The sequence below is a fragment of the Cebidichthys violaceus genome, unplaced genomic scaffold (genome assembly GCF_023349555.1).
Source record: "Cebidichthys violaceus isolate CVI_PGR_0920_01 unplaced genomic scaffold, fCebVio1.0.p SCAF_11, whole genome shotgun sequence".
NCBI classification, from domain to species: Eukaryota; Metazoa; Chordata; class Actinopteri; order Perciformes; family Stichaeidae; genus Cebidichthys; species Cebidichthys violaceus.
The window spans coordinates 1,640,227-1,662,516 of record NW_027176274.1 but is presented as its reverse complement, the minus strand read 5'-3'; the positions used below and the strand labels follow the sequence as shown (position 1 = coordinate 1,662,516).

General features: G+C 44.2%; 1 protein-coding gene across 8 annotated transcripts in view; it reads right to left on the bottom strand.

The window, feature by feature from the left end:
* Positions 1–3,599: 3,599 nt before the first annotated feature.
* map4k4 (mitogen-activated protein kinase kinase kinase kinase 4) overlaps positions 3,600–22,290 on the bottom strand; it is a 31,911-nt gene continuing 13,220 nt past the window's right edge. For 3 of the 8 annotated variants that reach the window (XM_068736903.1, XM_068736931.1, XM_068736914.1), the window contains 16 exons: positions 18,006–18,281; positions 15,298–15,392; positions 13,705–13,865; positions 13,435–13,532; positions 12,624–12,802; positions 11,626–11,743; positions 10,827–11,174; positions 10,021–10,135; positions 9,732–9,899; positions 8,883–9,026; positions 7,342–7,476; positions 6,546–6,646; positions 6,240–6,389; positions 5,988–6,147; positions 5,745–5,884; positions 3,600–4,694 (listed from right to left, as the gene is read on the bottom strand). In XM_068736903.1, coding sequence (XP_068593004.1) covers positions 4,611–4,694; positions 5,745–5,884; positions 5,988–6,147; positions 6,240–6,389; positions 6,546–6,646; positions 7,342–7,476; positions 8,883–9,026; positions 9,732–9,899; positions 10,021–10,135; positions 10,827–11,174; positions 11,626–11,743; positions 12,624–12,802; positions 13,435–13,532; positions 13,705–13,865; positions 15,298–15,392; positions 18,006–18,281 — 2,472 coding nt within the window. In that variant the 3' untranslated portion in view covers positions 3,600–4,610. The remainder of the gene's footprint in view (positions 4,695–5,744; positions 5,885–5,987; positions 6,148–6,239; positions 6,390–6,545; positions 6,647–7,341; positions 7,477–8,882; positions 9,027–9,731; positions 9,900–10,020; positions 10,136–10,826; positions 11,175–11,625; positions 11,744–12,623; positions 12,803–13,434; positions 13,533–13,704; positions 13,866–15,297; positions 15,393–18,005; positions 18,282–22,290) is intronic. The other 5 variants (XM_068736946.1, XM_068736954.1, XM_068736922.1 and 2 more) reach the window with 4 other exon arrangements.

Genomic DNA, 22,290 nt, shown 5'->3' with positions numbered 1-22,290 from the left:
CTTTTTATCAGTTTTATTAAGTCATTTCTTGTAATGTGAGGTTAGTTTAACGTCAGACGGGGACGTGTTGTAGTTTATGAAGAGTTTATTAACAGTGAGGAGAGATTCATGTAAAAAGCAGTAGAGCTTGCATGTGTTTTTCTGACTAACTGCTCCGTCACCTCACAGCGTCGAAACTACGGTGTCCCCCCCCCCCCACCACCACCACCACCACACCACGCATTCTGGTGGATTACTCACTGAGCGTGACGTACCGGTCGTGATGGGCCTTTACCAATGTGCTGCAGACACACACACACACTGATGACATGAGCGCTCCTCAGTGATGCAAGCTCTGGTGGCACAGCTGTCACTGCTGCAGCCTACTGTGCTATTCACTCGCAGTCGAAGCAGAACACTTAGCTTGGACCCAAAGTAATCGATTACAAGCAGAAGCAGCACTTTGAGAATTTGGTAGCATGATGTCATGCGTGTCTCTGCTTTAGTAAATACTTTAGAGACAGAAGTTCTTATTTTATGTTCGTCCTCTGGTGTTTCAGAGAATAAAGAAACAAACAGCGTGTGGATCGTAAACGCTTCAGCGTCGATCGTAAACAGCGTCGATCGTAAACAGCGTTGATCGTAAACAGCGTTGATCGTGAACGCTTCAGTGTTGATCATAAATGCTTCAGCGTCGATTCGTAAACAGCGTTGATCGTAAACACTTCAGTGTTGATCGTAAATGCTTCAGCGTCGATTCGTAAACAGCGTTGATCGTAAACACTTCAGTGTTGATCGTAAATGCTTCAGCGTCGATTCGTAAACAGCGTTGCTCGGAAATGCTTCAGCGTTGATCGTAAACAGCTTTGATGGTAAACACTTCAGCGTCGATCGTGAACGCTTCAGCGTCGATCGTGAACGCTTCAGCGTCGATCGTGAACGCTTCAGCGTCGATCGTGAACGCTTCAGCGTCGATCGTGAACGCTTCAGTGTCGATCGTGAACGCTTTAGCGTTGATCGTGAACGCTTCAGCACCCACAATTCCCCTTTGGCCCAAAAAGCATTTTCCTCATGGATCACAGGACGCCCTCTTGGTGTTCAGGACCCGGTTCTTCTAATGAATCGATGGTTCTGAGATTCAGGTGTTGCTATGCTAGTAGCAGCTAATGTAGCCTCAAGCTTTATTCTCTACATATGCAGCAAGACATGAATATAGACTGTGATGTGTAAAATCAGGAGTTCCTCTTCAAGTTATTCATTTAAACATGACATAAATAACAAGTTCAACAACCATTTTAATGTCCAGTTGTTTTCCATCAATGGTTTCATGATCAAATGTACTCAAAACAAAATAGATCTCATGAACCTTTGCTCGTGGGTCAATAAGCAAACAGAAAACAGGCCTGTGACAGTAACAGTAACACATGAAGAGGTTAAAGGTCACCGGCTCAGAACACCACATTCATTTAACGGACGTTGAGAAAGAAGAACATGTTGCGTGTTTTGGGAATTCCTCATGCCGGCTCAAGACCTGTGAGATCCTGATGCTGCAGATACGAGCGGATCCATGACGCAACATCACCAGAACATCACACTATCACTATCACTGGCTCAACCGGACCCATGTCTGGTCATCAGCTGGACGGCAGAACAGAAAGCAGATTATCTCACCTCATCCTAACATGACTGGGAGTTGAAACGTGCTTCCGTTTGTCTCCATGAAGCAGTTCTGAGGTCTTCAGGCATGTGTTAGATTGATGTTCTGATTAAGAGTAAAGCTAGAGGACCTCTGACAACACTTCTACAGCGGTGTGCATCGCTGTAACGTCTTTGTAGACTACACTCAGAACAAAGGCCACAGACTCAACCGGAGCATTAAACAACATTAAAGTGAGTGAAAACCTGAAGAACGACTGAAGAGATGTACCGACTTCACCGAACGATCTCAGTCTAACGGGATCTTTACACAACGTGAGCCTCAGACTGAGGTTTTCACCGTGATGACGGCTGCGATGATGCGATCACATACGAACACACGCGTGTGTGTTCCATGGAACACACCACTGTGCTCATGTGAATGACTTCCCTTTACCGCCGTCATGGTTTAAGCGGGTGCAGAACGTTTGAACTGGCGTCTGCGTAAAGATGAAGAACGTGTGTTGAAACGGAGCAAAGACGTGCTTCAGTTAGCCAACGTGTGTCACAACAGTCTGCATGAGAAGCTTTGGGGAACTTTAAAAAAAACAACAACAACAACAGGAGGACACACACACACACACACACACACACACACACACACACACACACACACACACACACACACACACACACACACACACACACACACACACACACACACACACACACACACACGCTTCTTTTTAAAAGTACTTTTTAAAGTTTATTCAAAGAAAAACAAAAGATACAGGACTTCCTGTCAGACACAGAGAGGACTTAAGTTAGAGTAGCAGAGGAACAACAAAGAACCACGTGGACCTCTCATCCTGCACTGAATACCTGAAATGAACAACACGCGTGTTCTTTACTGGTGGGTGAGTCGGTGATGAGGGGAGATAACGTCTTTTTAAATATCCAATTCAAACCAGGCTCAAACAGGGAATATGCATTAAACATAAACAGTGATGCAGAATAGTGAAACAGGAACTTCTTCTCTGTAATGATGTTCTACGGTGAGCGTAGCATGAAACCACCGTGCTCACGTGTTTACTCAGGATCCACCGTTAGGCTGTAAGAGGAGCTCTAGAACACCGTTCTGCTTTCAGAGGGTTTGGACTGCTGCCCTCCTCACACTGTCCCCCATACGAGTCACAACAACGTGAAGAACATCAAGAACAACCCGTTTCATTTCTCATGAAGTGGATGCAGCCGCTCGTCAAGGCCTTGATGCATTGACACACACACACACACACAGACACACACACAGACACACACACACACACACACACACACACACACACACACACACACACACACACAGCCTCGTAGGGAGGAAGATGTTCCTGGAGACGTTTTCACTCTCGAGCTCGTTTGTGACGTTTGTCTTTCAGGACAAAGTGGAGCTCAGAAGACGAGCTGAAGGAGGAGGATGCTGCAGTCTGCTGTTCACATATACAGACAACTTAAACATGAAGGAGAGGAGGAGAGGAGGAGGAAGAGTAAGAAGGAGAAGAAGAGGAGGAGGAAGAAGATGAAGAAGAGGAGGAAGGAGAAGAGGAGGAGGAGGAAGAGGAAGAAGAGGAGGAAGAAGGAAGAAGAAGAAGAGGAGGAAGAAGAAGAAGAGGAGGAGGTGTATTTGATGAGGTGGACGTTGTAGGATTGGTTCCTTGTGACTCACATCTTCTCCTGCCTCAGACCTTCTCACACTAACACTGTTCTACAATCTGGACTTTCAGTGTTCAAACACATAACAAAAACCTGCTGACCATGCGTTTACCTCTCTGCCACCTAAAACCCTCTCTCTCTCACACACACACATATACACACACACACACACACACACACACACACACACACACACACACACACCCCTTCATTATATCTGACTATTCACAGCAGGTCAGCGTCACGTTTGCCTGGTGGAGGAGAAACGTGACGCTATCTGGAAGATTCAATGAACTTTTATTGTACATAAACACCTTTTTATTATGTTTTCATTCAAACGGTTGGACCACGCCCACACACACACACACACACACACACACACACACACACACACACACACACACACACTGCTGTGGGTTCAGAGTAAAGCGAGCAGACTGTGGGTGGATGTGCGTAAATCTTTAAAAAAAAGAAAAAGAAGGTAAAGACATGTTTTTACTCCACATAGTTACACTTATCTTCAAGGAATAATAATAGTAATAATTCAAAAAATACTATTCTGAAATCCATCTGCTTCAGCCCCCCCCCCCCCCCTCGCTTTATGTATTTATTTATTTATGTGTTTATTTATTTTTTTAAAGCACCTGTCGAAACAACACAATACTTCAACGACACACACACACCCCCACCTGTCGAGTCCCGTCCATCAGACCTCCATCAGACCCCCCCCCATCACCCCTCCACCTCTAACCAGCATGTCAAACAGAAGTACATGTACACACACTACTGTAGTATTAATACAACAGACTCCCCATGACGCGCTCGTGAGAAAGGGGCGGGAACATGGGGGGGGGGCTCTGACAGACCCGCAGAAGGTAGTAGCAGTAGTAGTAATAATAGTGGTACTAGCAGTACTAGCAGGTAGAGCTGACTGAACAGAACTAATGAAGGAACATAATAGTAGAACGTGTCTCATCTCAACCTGACGAGCACACAGAGGGACACGAGGAGTCCCCCCCCCCCCCTTCTTAAATTCACATTTAATATATTTCTACTTTCATTCATATTGATAAATCGTCCCTTCAGCACAGTTCTAAGGCGACGTCATCACAGAGGACCGCTGCAGTCCGGTCCCTGGTTTTCTTCTTTCTTTCTTTTTTTATTCTTCTTTTTTTTCGGTGGCGATGACATCGACGGCGGGGTTCTGAGATCCAGTGTTAGCGAAGGGTGGAGGACGAAGAAGAAGAAGAGGAGGAGGAGGAAGAGGAGAGAGGGGCGGGGCCTCTGATCTACCAGCTGAGCAGGTTGCTCCGGCCCAGAGTCATGAAGTAGACCTGGCTGGAGCCTCCGGACCGAACGGAGGCGAAGAACACCTGAAGAGAGACAGACAGGTGGAGGTTCACTGCCAGCTACGCCTCCCGCTCCACCAGCTCACTCTCTGCTGGTACATTAACATGAAGTTTATTGTGCGACACAAGAGAAGATATTACTGGGATCTTGGTTTTTTTGTCTCAAAATGAAGATGATTAAAAGATGGAAAAGTTCTATTATTATTATTATTATTATTATTATTAATGTAGATGATATATAACTGATAATGAAATTCATCTTTGGTTGTCGTCATGCGATTAAAGCGAGCCGATGTGTAAATTCACATTCTTTATGATTTAAGGGAAAGAATCGCAATTTGGAAAGTTTCAATTTACACAAAATAATTGCATTTTGGTGAGAATAATTACTGTTAAAATATTTCAACCAGTCAGAATCACACACAGACTGACCAGTCGATCTTTCAAACGTGTTGACCAATGTGGGACATCCTTCAAACTGTTTCTAGAAAGAACCGCTGCAGAGCTCTAAAGCTCTCACCGAGCACAGAGAAGAAGAACCACGTCGTTCTCTACTTCCTGTTAGAACCGACGGCGTGAAGGGAGAAGAGAAGCCAGAGCGACACGTCTGAGGCTTCTGAGCGGTCTGGACGCTTTACACCTCCAACACGTTGTGCTTCTCGATATGCTGAGCGTTGATGGAGCTGCTACGACGTTAGCTTAGCATAGCACCGATCGATCCAGACTCCATTGAGAAAACAAGTTTTAAAAGCTGTTTGCTTGTCGTCTCGAGGAGAGATCTAACGAAACATGAATTCTTGACTTTTTACTAATCGGCCTCATTATGAAGTTATTTCGGCTTCATTTGTGTCCGTTTGTTGCGGTTAAATCACAGCAGAACAGTGTATTTTGGTTTCACACAGCTTGTGACGCGTGACACAGAATTCTCCTCCAGATGATGCTCTGACCTCAGACACCACGGAGTCTAGCTTCTCAGATATCTGAGCTGACTTTCACAACATGACCAAAGCAGCTACGGTGGTTATTTCAGCCGTCGTTGATGGAACACCCCGCGGGGAACCGAGCGTCGCTCACCTTGTCGTTCCTTTCACAGAGGAACTTGAGTCTCTGGGCTCTCTTGTGCATGAAGACCCCGTCCAGGTGTCCGGTCTCCACCGAGCGGATCTCGATGGCCTTCTCCCCCCAACCCATGATCTGGTTGGAGCGAATGTAGGCTGCAGAGAGGGATTCAAGTTCATTCTGTCAGATGAGTAACCATCATTCAAACGTGTCGGCCTCATTGAGGAAGTAGATGATCCCCCCCCCCCCCCGACTCACCCACGGAGGTGGGCATCTCCCCCCACTGCAGCACCACGTCCTTGGTGATGCGTCCGTACGTGTTGACGTAGACGCCCTCGTCCTCGTAGCACACCAGCAGCTCGATGCCGTCGGTGTTGGGCAGGATGATGATGGCGTGGGACTGGATGTGGGTCTGGATCTGCAGGGACGAAACTCTGGGATGAAGCTCAGAAGAAGACTGGATGTGGCCCCAGATGTGTGTGTGTGTGTATATTTAACGTGAGCTCTTACGTGTGTCGGCAGGTAGATGTCGTAGACGGCCCCGGAGTCCACATCCACGGCGTGGAAGCCCGACGCGGAGCCGTAGATCACCTTTAGCCTCTGACCCTCCTCCACGGTCAGGTCCACCAGCAGGGGCTTGTGCACCAGGTCTCCGAAAGACTTGAAGAGCACGGGTCAGAAAAAACAGGTTGTCGATACTGATAACGAGCTGAACGAACACACACACACACACACACACACACACACACACACACACACACACACACACACACACACTTATGTCTGCTAACGAGCTACGCTAGTGGGTTGACTCACCTTGAAGGCCATGAACTTGTGGTAGGGTTTGGGGGCCCAGGCGTAGACCTCCACCGAGTTCTTCAGAGCCAGAACCAAGAACTTGATCCTCTCGTATTTCACTGGGGAACAAAAACCCAAACATGGACTCATCTGATCGTTACATTGATTGTGTAGTGCTGTTGTTATGTTCTGTGTTTGCTGCGTGGAGCACTTTGTAACCCAGCTGGAGAGTTTTATCTGGTCTATGATATCTGTATTCAGTAGTTCTGATCCACCAGTAGACCTGTGTCGTGTTGATCCTTCTCTTTGGAAAAGCCCTGAACTGGACTTTCCACTAGTGCTCAAACTGAGCTTTAAAAATTTGAGCTGACGACTCAAAAAGGATTTCACGGCCGGCGGACTCCGATCGTGTCGGAGGAGTTTCCAACAGGAAGTGCTGATCTCTGCTCAGCGGCTCGACCCTAACCGAGGACATTGTGACTACACAGGTCCGCCTCATTACTTAACAAAGGGCTTTCCTGCCGTCCTCTATCCGTGGTGCACACTGAGTTTGTGCAGTTAGACTTAGAGTCCCCCCGTTCATCCAGATGTGACTCACTTTATATCTGATGGGGAAACATTCATCAAAGAAGTAAAAAAGGAAGAGAAGGAGACGTGACACGCAATCCTAGCCACAAACCAACCAGCTGGCTGCAGAAACATGGTTCAGATCTCAGACCGCCGAGCCACAGGGAAGCTCAAACAGCCGTTCTTAATCTCATCCAAATGTTCCGTTTGCAGCATTATGAGCGGAGGTCCCGACGCGTAGACCTACCGACGTTGTAGTGGACGCAGCCCTCCAGGTCTCCGACGGTGGTCCAGCCCTGTTTCTTCTCCACCTCGGGGTCGTTGTGCAGGATCTTGTTCCTCAGCCAGGACAGGTAGTACACCCGGAGCTTGTTCTTCTTCCCTGTCGGGGGGGTCAAGACAGATCAAATCACGGGTGACAAGACGTTCAGACCTCCTCTCTGACAGCCACCCTTCCATCCCTCCTCGCATGCTTTAACAAGCGTTAACGTTTGGTGTCAGAGCGACTGAACCTGGGAAAGTCTTCTCTAGCATCAAGGAAGACTTCCAGCATCTGGACTTTTATTTTGATGGCAAAAAGAGCATGAGACCACCTTATTATAGTAGATATTGTAGTGGATATGTTGTTGTTTTTTATTATGTATTATAGCTTGTATTAGATCCCTCCTCTACCAGGCCTTTGATTGTGTAAAATCGATGTGCTGTCATGTTCTTTGTGATCTTTAGTGTTGAGATGTAGAAGACCGTTTGTCTTCTTGATTAAATGTCCATAATGTATTTTTGCATCCTGATTTAATTGTCACAAACACTCAGTATAGTACGTCACAATGTCATGTTTTGGCTCTCACACACACACACACACACACACACACACACACACACACACACACACACACTCGCTGTGACATTCTCTGCATTATTCTCTGCCAGCCTCTCAAACAGTGAGACAACTTTCCGTGACGCGTACTTCTTCTACGCGTCGTCACCGCAAACCAACACGCCATAATCAGGAAAAGTCCAGACGGACGCGTGTGAGACGCTCTGCAGGAGTTTCACTCCATCATGGAAAGCTCAGGCGTGTGTGTGTGTGTGTGTGTGTGTGTGTGTGTGTGTGTGTGTGTGCGACATATCATACACACACGTGACGCTGGCATTTACTCAACATCCGTCTGTCTCAAAATATCTGTTGTGACACACTGACTGCACCGCCTCCGTGTGTGTGTGTGTGTGTGTGTGTGTGTGTGTGTGTGTGTGTGTGTGTGTGTGTGTGTGACATTGAGAAAGAGGAGAAGTAAGGACGTGGAGGAACTTTCAATCTGAGAAATCTAGGAACTCAAAACCATGTGTGTGTGTGTGTGTGTGTACCAAAACATTTGTGCAACAACAGACGCAGACACGCACAATTCTGTCTGAGAATATGTACGATGAAGCAGGTTTTAGTGTGCATTTGCAGGTGTGTGTGTGTGTGTGTGTGTGTTGTGCACACACACACACACACACACATTTTAGGAGCTGATGCAGCATGGTGAATAAAAGTGAAACTGTTTTCAGTCTCACTTAATGAATCAAAGTCTATTTGCATTGATCTGTGTGTGTGTGTGTGTGTGTGTGTGTGTGTGTGTGTTTCAGTCCATCTCGTTGATTAATTCTTCATCCCTGTGAGACCAATTTGGCTGCATCAAGTGTAATAAAAAACATCTTTAAAAACGCGTGTGCATGCTCTTCTCTGTGTGTGTGTGTGTGTGTGTGTGTGTGTGTGTGTGTGTGTGTGTGTGTGTGTGTGTGTACCTGATATAGTGACCAGGACGTTGAGTCCCTCCAGGACGTCCATCTGCTGGAAGCGCCGTCGGCTGATCAGAGGGTAGACTTTCCCCTGACCGCTGCGATCCAACAGCATCAGACCGCTCTCTGTTCCCACCAACAGGTTCACACCTGCACACACACACACACACACACACACACACACACACACACACACACACACTTAGTAGAACACTAACAGACACTGAACAGCTGGACACACAGTCTGGTCAGACTTCATCAGGACTTTGCTGCCACCAGGTGGTGAAGACTTTTATAAGAGTAACATCTAAAAGAACAGAAGTTTGACTTTTAATGTTTAATGAACACTGAATATATATAATTATTAATAATCACTTCATCATAACAGATCTTATGTTCATGTGACATTAGTCTGTTGTCAGAATCATAAACACTTTATTGATATTGGTTCATTAAAGTCGCTCTATAAGCATAAAGAAATATATAGAAATAAATAGAAATAAAGGACTGTGTTATAAGTAAATTATGTACAAATTATAACACAATATACGTAAAGAATATGAGTAAAATAAAACCAATAAATATATGTAATTATTTTACACAACCACAGTGTAAACAAACAATACTGGGAGTGTGTTGAATATAAATAAATAAGAATTAAATGAGAATATTTTGCAGTATTATTGGTATAATATTCAATTAATGTACAGTTATTACACAGAAATCTAAACAGATAAGAACTCTAAATGTCCCTGCATGAAGTCAGACGTGTAGCTGTAATAACCGTATATTAGAATCCATAAATGCAGCCGCCTCTCATAACCATAACCTCGTTCCTCTGGGCCTCGTTCTTACCCCAGAGAGCAGCACACAGGATCTCAGAGTTGAACCTCTTCTTGTACTTGCGGATCTCCGGCGTGTCGCTCTGCGGGCGAGTGTTGACCGGGTTCACGTTGACCACGGAGCCCTTCCGAGACGGGTCGGCCCGCAGCGCCTCGGCCAGCCGGGCGTCGTTCCCGTAGCCTGGAGAAAGGTCAAGGGTCGGTCACATGGTCAAACCGGGAGCGTTCGTCTAGAACAGTGAGGAAACAAAACCCGGTTTCTTTTTTTTTTTTACCCAGCAGCCAACGGGGCCGTGACTTACCGATGTTGTTGAGGGCGCTGCCGGTGGATGGAGACACCTGGAGGAGGCGCGGGTCGATGAACGGAGTGAAGGAGGAGGAGGACTTGTGTTTCTGCATGTTGTTACTAGACTGGCTCTACAGTCAGAGGAAAGGCGGAGTCAGTGGAGGCAGAAGATCAGGACTGTGAATGTGCTGCTTTTAAAATATGAAAAACACGTTAAGGAGACAATGCAGTGAAACGAGCAGGCAGACGGAGGGTTCTCTGTGTGTGTTTCATGCATATATATATAAATCTATGTATATGTATGTATGTGTATGTATATATGTATATACACGACGGGTAAAATGATAAATACGTCAAAAACAAACGGTGGAGGGTAAAAACACACGTTGACAAAAAGAACAAAAAGGGGAAACAAATGTAAAAAAGTAGTTCCGTGTGAGACATACTTGCCGTTGAGCTCCTAACTGCCCTGTTGGCTATGACTGACTGTCTGCAGAATGTGAGAATATGACTGGAAATATGCAACATGAAGGAATGAGATGAGATTTAGATGTTTTGTGGGGAGAGTTAGTGAAACCACTACGAGCCTCAGAGGAAACGTTGAACCAGAGCGACCACGTCTGTACTGATCCTCAACAACAAAGCACACAGAGACGACAGCTGGAAGTCCTTACCGAGATCTTCATTCGATGAGTATGTTATATTTTTATATTTTAAACCAAAGCAGCATGTAACCGGTCGTATCTTCCCTCCTCGTTTTGTAAGATTACACAAGAAATAGCACTCTTTAAAGGTGTCCCGTGTCGGGCTGGGGGGACATACCTCTATGAGCATGCTGAGCTTGTCCAGTGGACTCTGGGGGGACATGGTGGAGGGGCTGGCAAGGCTGGAGGAGGAGGAGGGGGAGTTGGATGCGGAGGAGGAAGGGGAGGAATGGTGGCTCTGCTGGATCAGGTCTGGGAGGTGGTGGATGCGGCCGGCGAAGCCGTTCCTGTCCGAGCTCTGTGTGGGGTGATGGTGGTGGTGGTTGTGGTGGTGGTTGTGGTGGTGATGATGGGGGCTGGGGGTGTGGTGGCCGAGGCCGAGGCCCGGGCCGGAGGGCGGCGGTGGGGGAGGGGTCTGAGCTCGGCCCGGGCCGGGGCTCGGGCGCTTTCTGCCGTCACCTGCGCTCTGGAAGTAGAAAGAGGGGCAGACGGCTGAGGGTCTACATGCGCTCCTGGTGGTGAGTTCAGGGGACGGGGAGGCGGGGGCTAGAGCGAAGGACAAACTACAGCGGCTACTCTACAGGCGGAAGGAGAAGTCTGGTTAGCAGACAGGTATACCGTGAGATACATGTATCATTTAGTAACGTTAACGTTTAAAAGCTCTTTAATGTGGAGTAGATCTCCAGTCTTCTTCATGTGAGCACCACACTACTCTAAACGTCTACCCGTCTACCCGTCTACCCGTCTACCCGGCGGGACACGGAGCTGCTCTCCACCGGACAAAAAATAAACAAGAACAGAACATGATCAACACGAACACAATGGAAGAAACACTCAGGGAACAAATGAAGAAAATGTGCAACAGAACTGGGAGTAAGTTTAAATGATGCTCTGTCTCGATGTCTCTTGTCCGGTACCTGTCTGACGATCAGCGTGCTGTCTTTACACGGCGTCGAGCCGGCGTCGCTCTCACCTTCGTCGTGGACGATCATAGTCTTCACCGACTCCGTCTCTCCGTTACTGAGTCTGGAGGAACTGCAGGGCAGAAGAAGTGAAGAAATCATTATTCATCGTGCGACACACTGGTAAGAACATACACGCCGCCGCGTTGAAGGCCATCCCGGGTCAATGAAATAATGATAATAATGATAATAATGATAATACAGAGCTGGAGGAAGGGGGGGAATACTACGAGAGAAAACTCAGGATTTCTGATATTAAAGTTGAATATTTGGAAGAACAAAAAACGTGCAAATTTACAAGAAAAAAACTAAAGTATTCTCTAAAATTAAACTGCACAATTTACAAGAAAAAAAACTCATAAATTGAAATGTAAAAAAAGTATTGTCAGAGAAGAAATAATATATTTTCCAAGAATGAAAAACTTGAATATTATTAAGTCATAAAAAAACGCAAAAGTATCGTTTCTTCTTGAAAATGTTCCACTTTAATCTCAGAGAATATTATTTTTATTTCCTTGTACATTTTTGAGATTTATGGCAAATGTAGGATTAAATAATAATAATAATAATAATAATAATAATAATAATAATACAAAAAGTTTGTATAAAACTTTCTCAGAAAATTTTATTTTTTTCTTTAATTTCAGAGAATATTCAGGTTGTTTTTCTGTAAATGTCCCACTTTATTATTTATCTCAGAGAATATCTAAGTTTTTGTCTCATAAATTTGTGACTTTAATCACAAAATTTTATTCTCGCAAAATTTGAGACTCAAATCTCAAAGAAAATATTTTCAAAAACAATGACCACCCTCCCCTGCTCCATAATTGATTAATATGTGTTACCTGCAACGGTGCAAATAAACCAGCGAATGATCTCTATATTCTCTATATTCATAAAAACAACATGCAGTTATAAAGTGATAATAACTCTGCTTCATGTCGGACACATACACAGCTTTGGAGTCCTCGGGGCCTGAGGTCGACTCCTCGCCTCCCTCCTGGTCCACCTCTTCATCGTCATCTTCATCAGTGGTGTCTGAGTCGTCGCTGGAGGAAGAGTAGTCCGTCACCTTGTTGGGGGGGCGGACGTCGTCCACGGCTCGCAGCTCTTTGGCCAAAGCCGTCAGGTCCTACAGTTGAAGAGGTGAAAGAAGAAGACAAACACACCTGTCATTTTATCTCATGGATTCCAGCTGTTCTCCCGCTCTGTTGGAACGATGCCCATTCTTCTTCATCATCTTTTATACGAGCCGTTAGTTCAGACGTTCAGTTAGCAGGAAACAGAAAAGCTGCAGAAAAGGAGGAGTGGTTACAGAGGAACGCCAGCCAATGAGAAGCCAGCGTGAGAGCAGCAGAGCCAAGAGATGAAGGGACGAGATGCTCCTCAAGCTACTGGAGGTCTGGTTAGTGGATGAATCCCAATAATGAGACAATCATTGGATGGAAAGAGTAGAAAGTTAATTCTTTATTGAGGGTTAGAGAAGGCGAGAGTTAAGATGGCCACCGTCGGAGAGAAAGCAAGCAGTAAGTGCAGAAAACCCTTCAGCCAGCGAGCTTCAATCCAAAGTCACAGAGTCTTGTCACCAAATGAGCCGGCTCATCAGCATTCACACAGAATCTCCCATCAGGCCACAGCAAACCATCAGACACACCCCAAAGCGGTGACTATTAACACACACACACACACACACTTCTAGATCTAGATCCATCCCAGCTAGCTAGCGAGCTACACAACTGGCTAGTCGGGCTTTTTGAGTCTCACCGCTGGTCTGTTCGGCCTGACCAAGTCCCGCCTCTCCTCGGGTTTTTTCCCAGCATTCTCTGGCCGTTGGAGGGGCGAGCCCTCTGATTTGGAGGAGGCTGAAGGAGGTGGAGGTGAAAAGATCAGTTTATTCTAAATAGTGGTAAAAAGAATGCATGTCTTCACGTTTGTGGAATTGACTGCGTTCTAAGGCGGCGTTTCACTTCTATCGCCTGCCTCCTGCATGGTGTTTTCTGAGTGCTGATTGGTCGGAAGTGTGCATGGACTCACAGCGGGCCCTGAATCTCTCTCCAGAGCCGCAGTGAGAACCGGGCTGAGAGCTGGAGTTACTGGAGCTGCTGGAGGAACTGGAGCCTCCGCTGCCGCTGTTACTGGTCGGCCTGGGAACCAGTTTCTCCACTCGCTCCCACAGCAGCCGAGGCTCCGCCGCGCTGTAGAGCCAACAAACACCGAAAGAGTCAGAGGTGAAGGCAGAGTAGAAGACCGTCGTCTGTGCTGTGTGATTTCATTTCCATTGGTTCCTTATTCTGACATAGAAACCGATCATTTCAGACTCATGGAGTTGATCGCTAATAAAACTCCACCGTTAAACTCTCTGAATGTGCCAGAATTATCTGGAGGTGAAGCAAAAAGTAAATGAATAATAACATTAACAGAGTATTTTGTTTAACAGGCCATTTGATTATATTTAAATGAATATGCCAAATAAGTAATAGTACAGTAAGAACAGACTATGTGTTGTTTTTGAGATGAAATAAAATAAGTTCTGTGGTTTGGAAAAACTGTGCGAAACAAACACGTTCTCACACAAAGACAAAAGGTATCATAAGGTTAGACAGCTATAGCACTGTTACATAAACCCTCCCACACACAACCCCATAAAAACCAAGACAACAGCCGCACAGACAGACAGGGAAGTCACTGAGTGCACAGACACAATCCTGAGTGTGTGTGTGTGTGTGTGTGTGTGTGTGTGTGTGTGTTTGATCCATCTCCAAACAATGCAAGTGTTTGTTTTGAGAAAGTCGTTCTTTTGTTCATGTCTTTTTAATGACACAGTTGAAAGCAGCAGCCTGGTTTCACTCTGACTCACAGCACTCACACTTTTCCCCTGGAGACTTTGACACACTGACATCGTGGAGCTTTAGTTCATGAAGATCTCATTTGTGTCAGACACACACAGAAAACACACAGTAGCTGAACATTTATATTCTCCTCTGACGATACGACCAGCGGAGTCCCACAAGGCAGTATTCTGGGCCCAGTTGTATTCCAATAAACTTGTTTTTTCATTTGTAATTTGATAAAAATGTTACATGTAACGGACTGTATTGTATGTTAATACTGCTTGTCTGCTTTTTATGTTGTTGCAAAGACAAATTTCCACCCTGGTGGACAATAAATAATAAATTACCTAATACTGGTTTAAGACAGTTTAATACTGGTTTAAGACAGTTAAATACTGGTTTAAGACAGTTTAATACTGGTTTAAGGCAGTGTAAGACTGGTATAAGACAGTTTAATACTGGTTTAGGACTGTCTAATACTGATTTAAGGTCATGTAATATTGGTTTACATGTTACATTGTTACATGTAACAGACTGTATTGTATGTTAATTCTGCTTGTCTGCTTTTTATGTTGTTGTGAAGACAAATGTCCACCCTGGTGGACAATAAATGATAAATTCTATTCTAGATTTATTAATCAGAACTAACTAAGCTAAAAACTACTGATTTGTTTTATATCTCTGACAGTTTTTCTTCAATTACGAAGATGCCTATCCATGCCGATTTTCTTTTCATCAATACAAATCACACATCATCATCATCATCATACAGATCAGAGGGGTGATGTCAGTTTACCTGGCAACGGGGCGGTGCACGGCATGGCTGCCGTGGTGATGAGGCGAGTCTCGCCTTGACAACACCGGGGACCTTGATGTAGTCCTTACGGGAACCTTTTGTGATAAAGACAGTGACCCGCTCACACGTGAACACTCTGTGAGCATGAATGTGTGTTTGAAAGTGCAGCGAATACATGAAAATACACAAAAACATACGGCGACCTTCAATCATACAACTATTAGCGGCATCACAGCAACCCTGGTGGACCATCGTGGTCAAGGCCTCTCAAGTAGCGTTAGAGGCTAGCTCTTTAAGCTAACTTAGCAAACAATGCTTATTAAACAGAGAAACATTAACTTTAAAGCCCAAATTTATAAAACACATCCATGAGCAGCTCTTCAACTCCGCTACAGCGCCAACAGTGTGTAGCTAGCGTAGCACAACGTCAGCTAATCCATCCAGACTGTGGGCTAATCTGGTGGGTAAATCAGCTAGCTAGCTAGCCGTTTGCAAATTAATTTATCAGCTAAAGTTACAAAGCAACCAACCAACAGACCCGTGCAGCGTAGCTAAGTCAAAGCTAGCTGGCTAACCTAAGCTTGCTTGCTCGCCAATGTTATCGCAAGCAAAATACTATGGATATTTTAGTTGGCTAGCTTGTTAAATTACTTCACTAACATGATCCGTGATTCTTAAATTATATTATGACCAACGATGTTGATTTTAGCCAAGAATAAATGATGTAACGGCTATTAATAGTTAATAATGTGTGACTATTTATTGCTTTTTGCTAGCTAAGAGCAAAGCAAGGCAGGGCGGCCAACTATTCAACAGGAAGCTAAGCTAAGGTTAGCCAGCTAGCTGTAACTTAGCTGCGCGGCATGGATCTGGCGCTGGTTGCTTTGTTACATTAGCTGCTGAAGTAATTTGCAAACACCAAGCTAGTTAGAATCATGGGAGCCAATGAACATTAGAGAGAGTAACGTTATTATAAATATGATATGTGATTGTAATGTAATTGTAGTTTTGGCCGAGGCCCAGGAAGCCAACTGCAGTTCACTTAACGGCCACCGGTGTTGTTGACAACGAGGCCCTTTAAGATTTGAAATCTTTAAAAAAAAGTTATCTCAATCAAATTCACAAAAATCAACAGTGTGTATTAATGTAATCGCTGCTACTTATGAGCTGTGGATTTTTAATATGGCTGCACTTTCACCTTAAAACGTGCAGTGTGAATCGGCAGAGCAAGAGAACGCAGTTCAATGTCAAACAGAACACATGTTGTATCCGGACAAATCCTCCTCCTCTAATAACCTGCTCAACAACGGCCCAAAGTACCACTGAAAAACAAGAACCATCACACCGGCAGTCACAGGTCACACCCAGACTCACAGCTTTTCCCTTTTCCGGACTCGTATGGAATTTAATAAAAGCCGAAACATAACCTTTAATAACAGCCAAAGCTCGACACAACACAGCTGTGCAAAACAGAACTTCCAGCAGCTGATATCATTTCACACAAACAGCCATTATTTTAGTTTTGTTAAGAAGTGTAAGTTAGGGGCAAAATGAAAAAAAAGATATGGATTGATGTTAATGAAAGGTCCTTCCTCCTGTATTTCAATACTCTTGCTTACCTGATACGTCGTATTGAGACTCTGTTCTACGTAGTTACAGTAAGTTTTGCGGTTCGACTTGGCAGCAGCTCTGTTTATAACCGAGGGTTAAATGTTCTAACTTTGGCTCTGTGGACTGAATTTAGACGTCTCTTCTTTTGGATTCTGACTCCCCACATCTGTGGCTTTTACCACACAGTGTTCCTGTCTGTCCTATACTTAGCCAAGACTTATCCAACACGCTATACATTCAGGTTAGAAAAGCTCATTTTCTAGACGCAAACCTCTCCCTCCTCTCTCTTGCATATTTTTCTCTCCCTCTGCAGTTATTTTTATGTCATTTTGTGGTTGTTCAGGAAAAGCAACATGAGACAGATTGTCTGATTATAAACCTGGAAGTCATCATCACTGGTTCTCTCCACAAACAGCCAATAAGATTCTTACATTGGATTTTTGGATTATTGCAGAAAATAATCTGTGTCAAACATTTGTTTCTGATTCTTCATCAAGATAATCTTCACTAATGAACTCCACTGTTATGATGTTTGAAGCGTAGCACAAAAAGCTAACGTTAGCCTATAAAGGTTCACTGACCTGTTTTACATCAGAGAACTAAAACGTTACAATCTCTTCAGCTTGAGTTAAACACAGAAATGATTTCAGACATCTAAACTATATCACATCGACTTCTAGACAAGGTGACAGGAAGTGTACAAAATGCTGACTCATGTCTGGGTTTCAGGATAACAAGTATTCTCTTTGTGTCGACACTGATTCACACCGAGTGACTCTGACTTCCTCTTCCTCTGGATATTCTGTGTATCATCAGGGAGAATAGAGTCAGAATATGGGATTTTCTCAGACCTGCTTATTTAAAAAAATAAAAATTCAATGTGGATTTAATTAAATCTATAATTCCCAGACATGATTATTTTCTACACCACAAGAAAAGGAAATCCAATAAATTATTTTTTGATAGCATAAAGAATCAAGCAGAGTGTGGGAAGCTGTTAAAGTATTGAATTGAACCTATTTTTTAATTAAATTAAATTAATTAAACTCCTGCTGCCAGACTACGTTTGGGGAGGGGGTCTGTCTCCCTGTCCTTACCCGGGGCGGGGCCTCCTCTGACGGCCTATGCTGGGGGTGGGGCTGTGGGTCAGTGCGTGCAGGCGATGATGATGATGATGATGAGAGTGATGAAGGTGGAGGGTGATGGTGTTCCTGGCTGCTGCGAAGGTGCAGATTTTCAAAGCTAGTGGCGAGCGGCTCGCTGAAGGAATGCGGCCGCGACACGGCGGGCGGCGTGGCGGCGGAGGAGGAGGAGGATTTTGGCGAGGCCACGCTGCTGCTGCTGCTCTTTAAAGCAGCCAGATGGGAACGGACCTTTACAGACAACAGAAACACAATGGGTGGGGGGGGGGGTCAGTCTGCATGCAGTGCACTCTGAGAAGGGGATTCTGGGTATCTTTAGGGGTTTGTCAGATGGGAGCCTAGTACTGTTCCCTGAGGAACCCCTTTTGAAAAACCTCCTTCAGGGACACCGACATGCAGCTTATATTTGATCCCTTTCAGACTTATGTTATCTTAGTTATGGCTTCCTTCAAACATGACAGCACCGTTACAGAAACAGCCAAAACACACGCGATATTATTATTTTTATTTCCTAATCATCCTCCAATTTTGCTTGGTTTCCACAGCTGTTAGAGCAGAACGTCCCCTTTAACTGAACTACCCCCTTTATCTCCTTTAATGCAGTTAGTGGTTGAAAAAAATATGATTTCAGCTCCTGTGTTCCTGTGCTTCAGTCTGGAGGAATACATCTGTTTCTCTTTCTACTGATGATCTGAAAGTTCCTTCATATCGTTTGATAACTTCTAAACTAAGTAGTTTAGTTGTCTCAACCTAACCAAGTAGTTTTGTCTCAACCTAAGTAAGTAGTTTTGTCTCAACCTAAGTAGTTTTGTCTCAACCTAACCAAGTAGTTTTGTCTCAACCTAACTAAGTAGTTTAGTTGTCTCAACCTAACTAAGTAGTTTTGTCTCAACCTAAGTAGTTTTGTCTCAACCTAACCAAGTAGTATTGTCTCAACCTAACCAAGTAGTTTTGTCTCAACCTAACTAAGTAGTTTTGTCTGAACCTAACTAAGTAGTTTTGTCTGAACCTAACTAAGTAGTTTAGTTGTCTCAACCTAACTAAGTAGTTTAGTTGTCTCAACCTAACCAAGTATTTGCGTTGTCTAAACCTAACTAAGTAGTTTTGTCTAAACCTAACTAAGTAGTTTTGTCTCAACCTAACTAAGTACTTTAGTGGTCTCAACCTAACTAAGTATTTGCGTTGTCTGAACCTAACTAAGTGTGTTAAATGCGGAGAACATTAAAGAACAACTTGAAGGTAACAGGAGGTGAGTAACTGATACACACATGCTGATTCTGTGGGTGAAATACTCCTTTAATTAATAGCCACTGCTCCCCAGTGAGTCCACACATGTACGTTCTTATCTAGAGAATGACATGTCGCCTTTTTTAAAACGTCCGTATTATATGAGGACAGAATGATGGACATTACTTTTGGCCTAACTCCTATTTGCTGACATGTTTTGCTGGATACATATCAGCCCTGCATGTAGAGCTTATAGTTAAGTGATAGATATATGACAGAGCTCTTAAGAAGAGGGGAGAAGACGGCCATTTAATCTCTTTCAGAGCATTTCAGTCTGAGCTGCTGGAGCCGCTACGTTAATCTGACGGCTCCTCGTTGAAGGCGATGGAGGATGGGAATGTTGCAGGTCAGTGAGGTTTATGTCGCACTTTTATGTAAAAACGTGTAAACCTGGCATCAGGTTTACGTAACGAGGTCCACGTCTGAGAGAAGGAAGCTCAGAGACCCTCTGATTAATGTTCTAAAAAAACTAATCAGGAAGCATTTAAAACTGACTTAAAGACCTGCTGGAACATCAAACCACCAGAAGTTAAGAGCCGCTGGCTTCATGTGTTGAGCAGCAGAGCAGATTGAACGTCTTATTTCTGAGGGTTCTTATCAGCTGCTGTCGTGTTTGCATGGAGGGAAAACCTGAAGACCTTTTGGCCTCATAGAACCCCCAGAGAACCCCTAAAGAACCCCCAGAGAACCCCTAAAGAACCCAGGTTTTTAAGAGTGCAATAGGAGAATTAAAAGTACATTCAGCAAAAACAACAATAAGCACAGACGGTGGATGGAGAGATGAAGATGAAGCCGAGTGGATCCTGAGACGAAGACAGTGAGACTGGTTTTAATCTCTAGTTATCTGGTTAAAGGCTGGGTTGCACCAAGTTTAATCGAAGATTAGTGTTAAAAATGGTTTTATGGTTTGAGTAAATTCAGATTTATAACTAATCTCTGATTAGTAAATCCAGCCTTAAATTACATTCAAGTTTAATCAGTATGGGGATACTTAAACCAAATCAAAATGAATTAATAAATAATATTGAAATCTAAAGTGACGTTTAAAGATTTGTTTAAATTGTATCTTTCTTTATTTAAAGATAGTTTAGACGTTTAAAGTTAAACCATGAATCAATCAGGTTTAAAAATGAAGCCCAGATCATTTCAATGTCAATAAGAGCATTTTAAACTGTTTGCATTAAAGACAGGCTGATTTAAATTTAGTCTCCCGTCTGGTTTCACTCTCTGAGTCTCACCACCTTTCAGGCCTCAGGAGGATCCAGCCTCACCACCAAGAACCAAGCATGAAGATGAACAACATCAACAAAAGCATGAAGATGAATAATATTAACAAAAGCATGAAGATGAGCCGGCAGGGAAACACACACGTGTGTGTGTGTGTGTGTGTGTGTGTGTGTGTGTGTGTGTGTGTGTGTGTGTAACAACGCTAACACACAACAACACACCTCTGATTAATCCACTCGTAACATTCCGGTAGACTCTTGATAACGCAGCAGTGGTTTACATCACGCCTCTACAGAAGTTACAGTACGATTTAATCTGTGTGACGTTTTCACAACAGATTGACTTCAATGAACCGGGATTATTCACGCTCAGAGGCTCAATCCGTCTCTGGGAAGATGACTAATGCCGCTGAGTCACCCGGCTGCACAAGAATTACACATGATTTTAATCAGCAGCACACAATGAGGAGGTGCAGCAGAGACACCAAGCAAACATGTTCTCTCACACACACACACACACACACACACACACACACACACACACAAAGTGACTAATATACAATAATTACACATTTGGAGAAAGCGCTTTTGTTTGCATTGAGGAGTGGGAGGACAACCTGTCAATCAAAGGGTTAATGACGGGAGAAGGATGTGTAATCAGGGTTGTGATCCTTTTCATTTTCATTCCACAGAAAGTTCTTTTACAGAAAAACAAAAAGAAACCCACAAAGCTGTTCTGTCTTTAACCTGGAGATTTAAAGTTTCACATTATTAAAACGGCTGAATTGAAAAATAATTGATGAAAAGACTTCAACAACATCCAGCATATTATAAAACCCTTTCACACCAAAGCATTTCTTTTAAACCACCTGAAAGAGAGAACCTTCAGTGAGAGATTATGATTAAAATAAAAACACACAAGAAAACATCCAGAGTCAATGGAGAAGAGAGGAATGTCTCTCTCCTGTCTGTTTGTGAGAGGAGGACGTAGTCTTCATGACGTCTCTCGTCGGTTTGAAGCCTCGAATTCGCAGATTTTGGAGGTCGCCATCTTGTTTTTTTTTTGCAACCGGTGAACAGGAAGTGACCACATCTGGACTGAGGAGGAGTGACGTAGAGACGCCATATACGTCTCTGGTAGAGACCTGTCAATCAGCGTGTAGCCCCGCCCCTAAAGCATCCCCTCTTTATGGTCTGTTTGACTCTACATGGAGCATAATGTACTAAATGAACATCATGCTGTATTGAAGAAGACTGTAAACTAGAGATTGAGACCATAAAGAAATTTTTGGTCTTTTATGAAAGTTAATTGTAACCATTTGGTAGCCTAGAAATGTCTTATTCAGCGTTCAGTAGTACTTAGCTCCGCCCTCTCGTGTCACTTCTGGTTGCAAAAAAACCCCCAAGATGGGTAGAGACAAAACGCTGAACTCGAGGCTTCATAAGATCAGTCCACAAACGTCCTGATGACTACGTCCTCTTCTTCCATACAGTCTAAACCAGCCTGCAGCCGATCGGTCCAAACCACTACACGTCAGTTTAATCGTGACGAGACGGATTTCCGTGCGTGAGCTCATGAAACGTGCACGATGAAGCCAACCTCAAACACCTTCACCTCTACATGAAGCACAACTCCTCTTGTCACTGTGTGACACGGCATGAACTGATCCACTGACAGAAAAACAACAAGTTACATCATCGCTTCAGATTCAACCGGCCGAGTGGAA